At 37.9% G+C, this 14,747-nt stretch overlaps 1 protein-coding gene and 1 pseudogene across 4 annotated transcripts in view; both read left to right on the forward strand.

The window, feature by feature from the left end:
• Positions 1-14,747, forward strand: part of GK5 (glycerol kinase 5) — a 133,797-nt gene that overhangs the window by 25,087 nt on the left and 93,963 nt on the right. For 3 of the 4 annotated variants that reach the window (XM_045185840.3, XM_024577880.4, XM_024577882.4), the window contains exons 2-3: positions 5,347-5,440; positions 8,606-8,681. In XM_045185840.3, coding sequence (XP_045041775.1) covers positions 5,347-5,440; positions 8,606-8,681 — 170 coding nt within the window. Of the gene's footprint in view, positions 1-5,346; positions 5,466-8,605; positions 8,682-14,747 lie in introns of those variants that run through there. The other variant, XM_024577883.4, reaches the window with a different exon arrangement.
• Positions 677-1,500, forward strand: LOC112320413 (large ribosomal subunit protein mL42 pseudogene; annotated as a pseudogene).

Below are 14,747 nucleotides of genomic sequence, written 5' to 3' on the forward strand. Positions count from 1 at the left end.
CAAAAGAAGGGCAACAAATTTAAAAAGAAGAAATAACTAGAACTGCCAGAAAATTGAACTATATGGAATCCTACAACCAAGGAGGTTAAGAAGAAACATTCACCCAGCCTGGTAGGAGGGGTAGAGACGGGCGGCTGGGGTGGAGAGGACATGTGGCAAGCAAGGCGGCAGCTGGAAGACTGAGTGTTCTTGCATGTGCATGCATATAAACCAGGAGGAACAACTGGGGAATGAGACAGACTGCACAACCCAGGGTTCCAGAGCAGAAAGAGAAAGCCTCAAAACCTCTGTCTGTAAAAATATGTGGGGGTTGTGATGGTGGGAGAAACTCCCAGCCTCACAGGAGTGTTCATTGGAGAGACCCACAAGGTCCTAAAATGTACACAAACCTACCCACCTGGGAATCAGCACCAGAAATGCCCAATTTGCTTGTGGGAAGTGGGGCAAGGACTAAAAGCAGGCTGAAAGCCAAGCAAGAGGCATTGTTCCCTCCCTGACCCCTCCCCCACATACAGTGTCACAACGCAGCAACATGGGTTGCCCTGCCCTGACAAATACCTAAGGCTCCACCCCTTACTATGTAACAGCTGTGCTGAGACAAAGAAATATGGCCCAAATGAAAGAACATATCAAAACTCCAAAAATAGAACTAAGCAATGAAGAGGTAGCCAACCTATCAGGTGCAGAGTTCAAAACACTGGTAATCAGGATGCTCACAGGAATGGCTGAGTAGGGTTGCAAAATAGAGGAAAAAGTGAAGGCTATGCAAAGTGAAATAAAGAAAAATTTACAGGGAACCAACAGTGAAGGGAAGGAAACTGGGACTCAAATCAATGCTTTAGAACAGAAGGAAGAGGGATTGAGGCAAGATGGCTGGGTCGTGGTGAGCAGCTGTCAAGGATGAAAATAGATGACTATAATTGCAAAGTAGAGCTTGCTTTGACATCTGATGGCAGGACCATAGTTTGCTACCATCCTTCTGTGGACATTCCATATGAACACACAAAACCTATCCCTCGGCCAGATCCTGTGCATAATTATGAAGAAACACTAGATCAAGTACTGAAAACAAGATTAGAAGAAAAAGAAGAACACTTGTAGCAAGGACCTATGATAGAACAACTTAGCAAAATGTTCTTTACTACTAAGCACTGTTGGTATCCTCGTGGACAGTATCATACATGTCGTAAGAAATTGAATCCTCCAAAAGACAGATGATATTGAGGTTTTCAGTAATCAAAGAAAATGTTTTCCTGTGTCTCATTTGCCATTTGAGGAAATGCAATCAAGTGTATTCACTACTATGCTATATAGTAAAATAATAATAAAATGTCTTCTCATCTAAAAAAAAAAAGAACAGAAGGAAGAAATAAACATTCAACTGGAACAGAATGAAGAAGCAAGAATTCAAAAAAATGAAGAGAGGCTTAGGAACCTCTGGATCAACTTTAAACATTCCAACATCTGAATCATAGGGGTGCCAGAAGGTGAAGAGGAAGAGCAAGCAATTGAAAACTTATTTGAACAAATAATGAAGGAGAACTTCCCCAATCTGGTGAAGGAAATAGACTTTCAGGAAGTCCAGGAAGCTCAGAGAGTCCCAAAGAAGTTGGACCCAAAGAGGAACACACCAAGGCATATCATCATTAAGTTACCCAAGATGAAAGAGAAGGAGAGAATCTTAAAAGCAGCAAGAAGAGAGGAGAGAATTACCTTCAAAGGAGTGCCCATAAGACTATCAGCTGATTTCTCAAAAGAAACCTTGCAGGCAAGAAGGGGCTGGAAAGAAGTATTCCAAGTCATGAAAGTCAAGGACCTACATCCAAGATTACTCTATCCAGCAAAGCTATCATTTAGAACAGAAGGGCAAATAAATGCTTCCCAGATCAGGTCAAGTTAAAGGAGTTCATTATCACTGAGACCTTATTCTATGAAATGATAAAGGGACTGATCTAAGAAAAATAAGTACATCAGAAACTATAAACGGTAAAATGACAACAAACTCACAACTATCAACAACTGAATCTAAAACAAAACCAAAAAACTTAAGCAAACTAGAACAGGAAGAGAATCCCAGAAATGGAGATCACATGGAGGGTTATCAGTGGGGAGGTGGAGGGGGAGAGAATGGGGGGAAATGCTACAGGGAATAAGAAGCACAATTGGTAGGTATAAAACAGACAGGGGGAGGTTAAGAATAGTATAGAAAATGGAGAAACCAAAGAACTTATACATACAACCCATGGATATGAACTAAGGGGGAGGGAATGATTGAGGGTAGGGTGGTGCAGGGCAGAGGAGGATGAAGGGGAGAAAAAATTGGGACAACTGTAACAACATAATCCATATAATACACATAAAAAGATTACGTAGTCTGTGAATAAAATTAGTTTTAGTACAAAAAAAAAGATGTGAGGTTTAGGTGAAGTTAATTTTTTTGCACATGAATTTGTAATTGTTCCAACTCTTTTAAAAAAGCTATCTTTTCTCCACTGAATTGCCCAGTACATTTGTAAAAAATTAATTAACTATATCTGTATGAGTCTATTTCTGCACTCTATTGTGTGCCATTGACCTGTTTGTCTATTTTATGCTAATAGTACACCTATTTGATTATTATAGCTTTATAGTAAGTCTTGAAATTGTGTAGTTTGATTCCTCCAAAATTATGCTTTTTGACATTTGTGGCTGTTTTAGTTCTTTGGAAATTTCATATAAATTTTAGAATAATTATGCCTATACCCACAAAAAATTCTACTGGAATTTTGATATAGAATTGTGGATGGCAATTCCTTTAGCACTTTAAAAATTGCTAAAATTTTTCTTGGGCTACTTTTTCTTGGCCCTCATGGTTCTGATGAAAAATTTACAGTCAGTTGGATCATTGCTTCACATATGTAACGTGTCGGCCTGCTTACACATTTTTGTGATTGGCTTTTGTCATTTTAATTATGCTGAATCTGGATGTGTATGACTCTTGTTAGGAGGTTTGTCAGCTTCTAGAATGTACAGATTTGAAATCTCACTGAACTCGGAATGTTTTAGCACTGTTACTTCCCTGAAGTAATATTTTTCTGCATGGAACTCTTTCTTTTGTTCTTCATGGACTCTGATGATGTAAGTATTAAACCTTTTACTCTTTTCCTACAAATCCCTGAGGCTGTATTCATTTTTTTCAATATTTTTCTCTCTGTTATTCAGAATAGATAATTTCTGATACATCTTTAAGTTTATTGATTTTTTTTTGCTATCTGCATTCCACTATTCAGCCCATCCAGTATATTTTTAATTTAAATTGTTATATTTTTATTTTCAAATTGATTTTTCAGCCTTATTGGGGTATGATTGACAAATAAAGGCTGTTATATGTAAACTGTACAACGTGATGTTTGGTATGCCTATACATTGTAAAATGACTATCACAATCAAGCTAACTAACATATCCATCACCTCACAAGATTACCATTTTTGTGTGTGTGTTGAAAACTACTTAGCAAATTTCAAGTATACCATACATTATTAACAACTATAGTCACCATGCTGTATATTATGTCTTCAAAACTGATTCATCTTATAACTTAAAATTTGTATCCTTTGACCAGCATTTCTTATTTTCTCCCATTCTGTAAATTATTGCATATTTTAATTCTAAAAATTTCATTTTTTTTCTTCATGCCTTCTATTTCTTTGCTGAGATTCTCTATCTTTCCATTAGTTTCAAGAGACTTTGTCCTTACTTCTTGGAGCACCTTTGTAATAGCTGCTTTAAAGCCCTTATCAGATATCAGTGCCTTCTTAACATTAGTATCTATTATCATTTCCCATGTGAGTTGAGATTTTTCTATTTGTTTTTTTAATATACCTTGTGATTTTTGGATTGTATGCTGGACACTTTGAATATCATGGTATAAGACTCTGGATCTTGTGTAAATGCTATTACGAATGTTGATATTCTTCTTTTAGTGGGCAATTAATACAGTTGGATTCAGGCTAAACATTCTGACCAGCTTCAGACTTTTGTTTCAATGTTCTGTTTTCAAAATCTTGGCGGTACTATTTTGGGTATACCCTGTGTATGTGCCATCCAGTGGTCAAGTATTCTGACCCTGTGTATTGATCTTAACATTTTTGCTATGCTGTTAGGATTACATTTCACACCTACAGCTTTGAGGTGAGCCTAGGAATTCATACACAACTTTCAGGACCAGATTTCTCAAGTTTCTCCCTCTCTGAGATCTTCCGGGTACTTTTCCCAGAAACCTGGAGCTTTCATTATGTTATTCTGCCAGGCACTTCCCACATGTAGGGCTAGGCTTAAGAAGCAGAGAGATAAAAGCCATGGGGGTTCATGTTACCATTTTTCACCCACAGCTACCTTGATTGGAGAGAAAGTTCTACCCCTTGAAGTATTTTAGGTGCTTATGGTTACTGCTGCAGCCACCACTGCAGGTTAGCCTGCGTACAAAAGCATGGAGGCAAGTGGGGAGGAAAGAAAAGAAAAATGAAGGCTTTTCCTATTTCCTCTGTGTGTTAACCAAAAGAAGAGTGCTTCTCTTTGGGTTTTTTACTGCATCCTGGTGCCCGCTTGTGGTTTTCAGGCTGTCTTGAGTCCAGGCCAGGTGATACTAGAAGAAAAATAGGAAACTTACTGCCAGTCCAGTGGTACTCAAATTCTTTTTTATTTCTTTCAAAGTTTATTTGTTTTTCGAGAGAAAGGAAGGGAGGGTGAAAGAGAGGAAGAGAAACATCAATGTGAGAAACATCGAGAGCTTGTACGCACCTGGACAGGTAACAACCTGCAACCCAGGCATGTGCCCTGACCAGGAATCGAACCTGTGACCTTTTGCTTTGCAGGACAGTGCCCTATGAACTGAGCCACACTTGTCAGGGAAGTACTTGAATTCTTGTCTTCTAGCCCATTCTGCTTGCCCCCATGTACATTTTGGAGTTCACAGATAGCTGCTCCATGAATTCTGTCCCAGTTTTATATCTGTGTTTAGTGGGAGGAACAGGGTGGAGTATGCTTGCTCCAACACAGTCTGAACCAGAACTTGGTATTTTATTTGTTAATTTTTCGTTTTTAAAAGTCTGGTTTTTTTCTTATTACAAAATAACACATCTTCATTGTAGAAAATTCGAAAAATAAACGTCATGAACTAAAGAAAACTAATGTTATTTTGGTGTATCATTCTTTTTTACTTCTTATACATATATTTTCCACTTTAAAATAAAAATAAAATAGATAATACATAAAACCATGTTGTTCAGGATTTTCACCAGCAATTTTAGGACCCAGGTGCTAGTGACTTGATCTAATGTTGTTTTTACTAAATCTCTTTTCCATAGGTGGAGAATCTTTGTCCTCAAGTTGGCTGGGTTGAAATTGATCCTGATGTTCTTTGGCTTCAATTTGTTGCTGTAATAAAAGAATCTGTCAGAGGTAATTGGATATAAAAATAAATATGGTAAATTATATTTTGTTTTTAATAAAAATTTTCCTTAGGGGTCTATAGAATTTTGTGGGTTTCCTAAGTTATAATTATATGCATAGTATTTTATTGGTGTCATGGTGTCAATCAATTTTGACCAAGAATGGCAAGGCAAACAAAAGTGTTATTTAGGGGTCAGAAAAATACATTTGGTTAGAAACCTCAATTGTGTTTCAAACATGAAAGAGGGACAGAGTTTATAAAGACAGAAGAAAGGGGCCCTTTTCTGTCTTGTGTAAAAGGCTTACACAAGTTGCTTTGAAAGAACTGTGATTGGTGCTTGTAAGCAGATTTGCACTATGCTACACACAATTAATTGCTTATGTATATTGCTAGGGGAAAAGTTTATTTTTAAACAGAGAGTTCAGTGATATAGAGCAGGTTCTAGAAACTATCAGGATGTAGTCATTTGGTTTAGCTCAGTTCAAAAGTTCACAGGGAGGGTGTGAGTAGCTAGCCTTCCTGGAGGCCTTCTGGCTCAATTTTAGATTGCTCTAAAGACAATCAACCCCATTTTGTTGTTTTTCTTTCGCCACACTTTCCCAGTACTTTTCAGGGGACATTTGCAGTTTCTAGCGAACCACTTTCTCAAGGAAAAGTGACAGCAACTCTGTCTTCTGCTTTAAGTTTTTTACAGCCACAATCTAAAAGGCTCACCTTCCTTCTTTATTCCAGGTTATAGCTAGTGTCTATTTTTTTGCTTTCCTGTTGTGTACAAAATACCACAGGGTTATAAACAAAATTATAACGCAGTTCCTGCTGGCAGGAGTTACAACTGAGTAACCTTTCTTGTAAAATAATTGTTTTTTCCTGTGTGGCCTCTTGATGCAAAGTGCTTTCCTGGCTGCAGCTATGGTCCAAACTCAGCTCTTCAAGAATGTTTTCCACGCAACCTTTTAAAAAAAATAGTGAAAAATGACTTGTAAATATTTCAAAACCTATAAAAAAACTTTCAAGAATAGTGCATTGAATACCTGTATTCCTTTCTCTGAGATTCAGACATGTTTTGCAATGTTTACTGTATCATCCTCTACAATTTTTTTTTTTTTGCTGATCCTTTTGAGGTTTGGTTGTGATATACTAACCTGTTATCCCTAAATACTTCAGCATCATTTCCAAAGAAAAGGGGTATTCTCCTATAACACCACCTTGCAGTTATCACAAGGAAATTTAACATTAATACCTTGTCAACTGATGGTAGTTGGTGCCAATTCAACTCCAGTAGGAAACCCCATTTTGAAGTGTGGTAAAAGAAACTTTATCCGGTGCAAAACAGCTCCATTGTGATACAGCATGGTTATAAACACAGCATGGCTGTGAGGTAGCCCTGGGACTAGGCTTCCCTCTAGCTGGACAGCTTTACTCTGTTCCACTGGTCTGCTTTGTTCTGCACTGGTCTGCTTGGCTTTGCTCTGGTGAGACATCTTCATTCAGCACAGTGAGGGAAACTTGGTCTTCAACCCCCTGTGGAAAGAAAAAGCAGGCTCCCAGAGCCAGCAGGGAGCTGGCTTATATGGACAGAAACTCCTGCCCCTGATTCCTGATTGGTCTGTCTTCATGCAAATGAGGACTCTAAATCCTTCCAGTTTGATTAGTCCAAAAGAGACTTCCCTGATTGGTCAGAATGGAACTGCTCTGATATATCAGTGAGGATGCTGATGGAGGATTTAGCTGTACAGCTCCAAATGGATAGGGAAAGCCTCAGTCTCATTGGCTGAAATAGGATTCCAGAAACTCCTTTATAAGGGCTGGCTCAGATGGCAGAAACAGTGCAGGCAGGCAGTTCAGTGCACAGGTAGCTAGTTTAGTGCAGGCTTCTCCATGAAATGCAGTTTGCTGAGAGGTCTGTGACTAGAAATGACTAGTAAGCTGTGTTTTTAAAAAAATTGAGCCTAGTTAGCCACCAGGAGCCCTTCTTAGTAGGTATCTTCTTTCTCAGGGTCTACAACAGTAATATTTTCTAATACTTAGTCTTGAATATTTACCTATTATCCTAGCCAGTAATAACTTCTGTTTTCAATCCTGAATCCAACCAAAGATTCATTCATGAGGCACTGCATTTAGCAGTCAATCTGTATAGCCTCCTTTAATCTAGAGCATGTTCTTCGTGACATGGACAGTTTTCAAAATTACAGACCAGTTTAGTAGACTGTGCTGCATTTTGGGGTTGTCTGACTATTTCCTCATGATCAGGTCAGATTAAGCACTCTTTGGAAAGAGTGCTGTGTAGGGAGTGATTTGTCTTTCTCTACTCAAATTAAAGTTTTGTCTAATTTGCCCAGTGGGGTAAAAATACTTTTTAAAAAAGAACATCACAAAAACTTGATATATTTTAAGATATTTGGACCCAAAACCCCCCACTATGTTTTTATTTGTATCCTAGCATTGATTTGTGTGAAATATAAGATCTGAGTTTTAATAATGATACTACTTTTAATGGGGACTTTTCTTTGTTGTCATTTATCAGCTTCTATTATGATTGATCATTGCTTAAATTGAGATCCAATCTTTTAGTATAATCAAGAAGAAAATACAGTCTCACTTAACTTTTAATAGTCTTTGTTTTTTCTAACATTTTAAGCAAAAAGGCCATTTTGTTATTATAAGAATATGACCATTTTTACCCTTTAAGTAAAAAAAAAATACAATCATCTCAGTAATGCTTTCTTTATTAGCTCCAATTGTATTATGAAAATTCCAGGTGGGTATTGGAAATGTCAGAGGAAACACTTTGTAAAGTATATGATTGTCTAACCACTATGCTGTACACCTGTAATCAATACAAAATAATATTGAAACAATTTTTTTTTATTTTTTAGACAAGGCATCTTTTTTAAATTATTATTTTATTTTTTATTTTATTTTATTTTATTTTTTAAAAAGAAAAAAAGACATGGAAAACAGGGTGGGGATTGACTGTGGGCGTGGAGCATTGGGTTGGGTAAGGGAGAGCAATGGGGGGGAAATTGGGACAACTCTAATAGAACGATAAAAAAAAAAAGAAAAATGGTAAACCTAAATGTTTTTCCGGAAGAATATACTCAATAATTTCCATACTATAATTTATAATGAAAAATTAATTGGCTTTTAAATATGTGTTTTATCTATATTTTTAGCTGCAGGAATAAAGATGAATCAAATTGTTGGTCTTGGCATTTCAACACAGAGGGCAACTTTTATTACATGGAACAAGTAAGTGTGATGAGCTCTCTATGGCTGGGTTTATACCACAGTGAATACACTGCTATGAAACCTTGTTGGAGAGTTTTAAATTTGTGAATTAAGAACAGTTTTGCTTGATTAAGAGGGATGAAAGTAAGCTTACTTTCTGGTGTATTAAAATATGTTCCTTGCCTGTTATCTGGGCTAGACTTATATGAAATACTACTAATAAAAAGGGTGTTGCTGTTATTAAAATTATCCTTTATTTTAGTGTTAGTTTTTTCAAATAGCCTTGACTGAAGATCTTTTTTTTTTTTTTTATTGTTATTTAATTACAGTTGTATGCCTTTTCTCCCCATCCCTTCACCCCACCCCAGGTGAACCCACTTCCCTCCCCCCTCTCCACCCTCCCCCTTGGATTTGTTCATGTGTCCTTTATAGTAGTTCCTGTAATCCCCTCTACCCACTGTCCCCACCCCCACCCCCCACCCCCGCCCTTGCTATTGTTACATTGTTCTTAACTTCAATGTCTCTGGTTATATTTTGTTTGCTTTTTCCTTCTATTGCTTATGTTCCAGTTAAAGGTGAGATCATATGGTATTTGTCCCTCACTTCCTGGCTTATTTCACTTAGCATAATGCTCTCCAGTTTCATCCATGCTGTTGTAAAGGGTATAAGCTCCTTCTTTCTCTCTGCTGCGTAGAATTCCATTGTGTAAATATACCATAGTTTTTGGATCCACTCGTTTGCTGATGGGCACTTCGGTTGCTTCCAGTACTTGGCTATGTAAATTGTGCTGCTATGAACATTGGGGTGCACAGATTCTTTTGGATTGGTGTTTCAGTGTTCTTAGGGTATAATCCCAGCAGCGGAATTACTGGGTCAAAGGGCAGTTCCATTTTTAGTTTTCTGAGGAAATTCCATACTGTTTTCCACAGTGGCCTCACCAGTCTGCATTCCCACCAACAGTGCACGAGGGTTCCCTTTTCTCCGCATCCTCTCCAACATTTGTTTGTGGATTTGTTTATGTTGGCCATTCTGACTGGTGTGAGATGATACCTCATTGTGGTTTTAATTTGCATCTCTCTGATGGCTAGTGATGCTGAGCATCTTTTCATATGTCTCTGGGCCCTCTGTATGTCTTCCTTGGAGAAGTGTCTGTTCAAGTCCTTTGCCCATTTTTTAATTGGGTTGTTTGTCTTCCTGGAGTGGAGTCATGTGAGTTCTTTATATATTTTGGAGATCAGGCCCTTGTCTGAGGTATCATTGGCAAATATGTTTTCCCATATTGTTGGTTCTCTTTGTAATTTGGTGCTGTTTTCTTTAGCCATGCAGAAGCTTTTTATTTTGATGAGGTCCCATTTGTTTATTCTTTCCTTTATGTCCCTTGCTTTAGGGGATGTGTCTGTGAGGATGTTGCTGCGTGGAATGTCTGAGATTTTCCTGCCAATGTTGTCCTCAAGGACTTTTATGGTGTTACGGCTTATATTTAAGTCTTTTATCCATCTTGAGTTTATTTTCGTGTATGGCGTAAGTTGGTGATTCAGTTTCATTTTTTTGCACGTAGCTGTCCAGATCTCCCAACACCATCTGTTGAAGAGACTGTTTTTGCTCCATTTTATGCTCCTGTCTCCTTTGTCAAATATTAATTGATCGTATAGATTTCAGTTTATTTCTGGGCTCTCTATTCTGTTCCATTGGTCTATGTGCCTGTTTTTATGCCAGTACCAGGCTGTTTTGATTACCGTGGCCTTGTAATACAGTTTGATATCAGGTATTGTGATACCTCCTGCTTTGTCCTTCTTTCTCAAAATTGCTGCTGCTATTCGAGGTCGTTTATGGTTCCATATGAATTTCTGCAATGTTTGTTCTATATCTGTGAAATATGTCATGGGTACTCTAATAGGGATTGCATTGAATCTATAAATTGCTTTGGGTAGTATGGCCATTTTGATGATGTTAATTCTTCCAATCCATGAACATGGTACATGCTTCCATTTGTTTGTATCTTCCTTAATTTCTTTCTTCAGTGTTGTGTAGTTTTCTGAGTACAGGTCTTTTACCTCCTTGGTTAGGTTTATTCCTAGGTACTTTATTTTTCTTGTTGCTATATCGAATGGGATTTTTTTCCTGATTTGTGTTTCTGCAGTTTCGTTGTTGGTGTACAGGAATGCCTTTGATTTCTGGGTATTGACTCTGTATCCAGCTATTTTGCCAAATTCATTTATTAGGTCGAGTAGTTTTTGAGTGGAGTCTATAGGGTTTTCCATGTACACTATCATGTCGTCTGCAAACAGTGACAGTTTCATTTCCTCCTTTCTAATTTGGATGCCTTTTATTGCTTTTTCTTGTCTGATTGCTGAGGCTAGGACTTCCAATACTATGTTGAATAGGAGTGGTGAGAGAGGGCATCCTTGTCTTGTTCCTGATCTTAGTGGGAAAGCTCTAAGTTTTTGTCCATTGAATGTGATGTTGGCTGTAGGTCTCTCATATATGGCCTTAATTATGTTGAGGACTGCTCCCTTTATTCCCACTTTGCTGAGTGTTTTTATCAGAAATGGGTGCTGTATCTTATCGAACGCTTTTTCCGCATCTATTGATATGATCATGTGATTTTTGTCTTTGCTGTTGTTGATGTGATGTATTATGTTTATTGATTTGCGAATATTGTACCATCCTTGCATCCCTGGGATGAATCCCACTTGGTCATGGTGGATGATCTTTTTCACATATTGCTGGATGCGGTTTGCTAATATTTTGTTGAGAATTTTAGCGTCTATGTTCATCAGCGATATTGGCCTGAAGTTTTCTTTCTTCGTTGTGTCTTTATCTGGTTTTGGGATTAGGATGATGTTGGCTTCATAAAAAGAGTTTGGGAGTCTTCCATCAGTTTGGATTTTTTCGAATAGTCTGTGAAGGATAGGGGTTAGTTCTTCCTTAAATGCTTTGTAGAAATCTCCTGTGAAACCATCTGGTCCAGGGCTTTTGTGTGATGGGAGTTTCTTGATGACTGCTTCAATTTCCTTTGCTGATATTGGTCTGTTCAGGTTTTCTGCTTCTTCTTCAGTCAGTTTTGGAAGATTATATTTTTCTAGAAATGTGTCCATTTCATCTAGGTTTTCAAATTTCTTAGCATACAGGTCTTCAAAGTAATTTCTTACGATCCTTTGTATTTCTGTGGTATCAGTTGTAATCTCTCCACTTTCATTTCTAATTCTGTTTATTTGGATCCTCTCTCTTTTCTTCTTGATAAGCCTACTTAAAGGCTTGTCGATTTTGTTTATCTTTTCAAAGAACCAGCTTCTGGATTCATTGATCCTTACAATTGTGCTTTTAGTCTCTATGTCATTTAGTTCTGCTCTGATCTTGGTTATTTCCTTCCTTCTGCTTGCTCTGGGTTGTCTTTGTTGTTGTTCCTTGAGTTCTTGTAGGCGTAGGGTTAGGTTGTTTGTTTGAAATGTTTCTATCTTTTGAAGATAGGCCTGTATTGCTATGAACTTCCCTCTCAGGACTGCCTTTGCTGTGTCCCATAGGTTTTGGGTTGTTGTGAGTTCGTTTTCATTTGTTTCCAGGAAGTTTTTGATTTCTTCCCTAATCTCGTTCTTGACCCATTCATTGTTTAATAGCATGCTATTCAGTCTCCATGATTTTGAGTGTTTTGGGTTTTTACCCTTGGGGTTGGTTTCTAGTTTCAGACCCTTGTGGTCAGAGAAGATGCTTGATATGATTTCAATTTTCTTGAATTTGTTGAGGGTTGCTTTGTGTCCTATCATGTGGTCTATCTTTGAAAAAGTTCCATGGACACTTGAAAAGAATGTGTATTTTGCTTCTTTGGGATGAAAAGCTCTGTATATATCAGTTAAGTCCATTTCCTCTAGGGTATTGTTAAGTGACACAATATCTTTGTTAATCTTTTGTTTGGAAGACCTGTCCATTTTTGATAGTGGGGTGTTAAAATCCCCTACTATAATTGTGTTGCTGTCAATATCTTTCTTGAAATCCTCCAAGATTTTCTTTATGTATTTGGGTGCTCCTATGTTGGGTGCATATATATTTATAATGCCTATGTCTTCTTGGTGGATTCTTCCTTTGAGTATTATGAAGTGACCTTCTGGGTCTCTCTTTATGGCCCTTCTTTGGAAGTCTATTTTGTCTGATATGAGTATTGCTACCCCTGCTTTTTTTTCCTGTCCGTTTGCTTGGAAAATTTGTTTCCAGCCCTTCACTTTCAGTCTGTGTAAGTCTTTTGTCCTGAGATGGGTTTCTTGTAGGCAGCATATGTGTGGGTCATGTTTTCTTATCCATTCAGCTGTTCTATGTCTTTTGATTGGAGCATTTAATCCATTTACATTTAAGGTTATTATCGATAGGTAGTTATTCATTGCCATTATTTCCTACCTGTGTTCCTCTGTCTTTCTCTTTTCCTTCCTTTCCTTAAAGCAGTCCCTTTAGCATCTCTTGCAGAGCTGGTTTGGTGGAGCTGTATTCTTTTAGACTTGTTTTGTCTGGGAAGCTCTTTATTTGGTCTTCTATCTTGATTGAGAGCCTTGCTGGGTAAAGTAGTCTTGGTTGCAGGCCTCTGGTTCTCATTACTTGGAATATTTTTTGCCATTCTCTTCTGGCTTGGAGCGTTTCCATTGAGAAGTCAGTTGCTAACCTTATTGGGGCTCCCTTGTATGTTACTTCCTTTTTCTCCCTTGCTGCCTTTAAGGTCCTCTCTTTGTCTTGGAAATTTGCCATTTTAATTATGATGTGTCTTGCAGTGGGTCTCTTTGGGTTCCTCTTGTTTGGGACTCTCTGTGATTCCTGGATTTGGGTGACTTTTTGTCTCCTCAGATTAGGGAAATTTTCCATCATTACTTTTTCAAACAGGTTTTCTATCCCTTGCTCTTCTTCTTCTCCTTCTGGTATTCCTATTATACGGATATTGTTACGTTTCATGTTGTCCTGCATTTCCCTTATTGCCTCTTCATTCTTTCTGAGCCTCTTTTCCTTTTCTTGCTCCTTCTGGGTGTTTTTTTCTACTTTATCCTCCAGCTCGCTGATCCGATCCTCTGCTTCATCAAGTCTGCTTTTCATTCCTTCTACTGTGTTCTTCAATTCAGAAATTGTATTCTTCATTTCCTCTTGGCTCTTGTTGATATTTTCTATTTCCTTTTTCATGTTGATATAGTTTGCAGTGAGTTCATTGTAGTTTCCTTGTAGTTTCTGGTAGTTCTCTTTGAGCTCAGAGAGCTCAGTGAGCTTCCTGATGACCATTGCTTTGAACTCAGTATCTGATAGTTGACTTGCCTCTTTTTCGGTTAGTATTCTTTCTGAGACTTCCTCCTTTCCTTTCATTTGGGAATTGTTTCTTTGTCTTCCCATTGTTTGTGAGGCTCTTCTTGTTGGCCTCTGCTTCTTAAATTGCTTTGTTCTGAATCCCTGGGTTTATGATATGAACTTCTATGGTAGAATGCCAATGGGATTCGGTGGTGCTGTCTCCTTACTCTCCTGTGCTCACTGGTCTTGAGCTGACATTTATGTGTTTAACACGGACTAACTCTAGTCTTTTCAGCACTCCAGGTTTTGTTGTCGCACCTGTGGGAAAAATAGAAAGGGGGGGAGAAAGAAAAGGAAAAAAGAGAAAAAAAAAAAAAACAAAGATGGGAAGGAGGGAAAAAGGAAATAGGAAAGGAGGAAAGGAAGGAAGGAGGGAAGAAGGATTAAAGAAAGATCGAAGGCAAGATAAGAAGGAATTTTAACAAAAATTAAAACATAGAAATAGATAAAAGAAGGCAGGAAGAAGACATAAAAATGGTAAAGGATGGGAGGAAGAAGGAATGAAAGAAAAAAAAGAGAGAGAGAGGAAGAAGGAGTTCAGGGGGAAAGGAAAAGGAAAAAAAAAAAAAAGGGAAAAAAAAATCTTCTGTTGGCTTTAAACCGTTCAGGTTATTTCTGCTGTTGTCCTGTCTGTGCAACGGGAGGGGGTGGTTGGAAGGATTGGTTTCACTTTTCTTCCTTCCTGGGTCACACTCTTCACTGTTTTGTAGGTGTGGTCCCTGGCAGGCACTCAGGCCGTTGATCAGCCAATCCAGCAGCTTTGTTCTTGGACGT

This window comes from Desmodus rotundus, chromosome 2, assembly GCF_022682495.2.
Source record: "Desmodus rotundus isolate HL8 chromosome 2, HLdesRot8A.1, whole genome shotgun sequence".
NCBI lineage: Eukaryota > Metazoa > Chordata > Mammalia > Chiroptera > Phyllostomidae > Desmodus > Desmodus rotundus.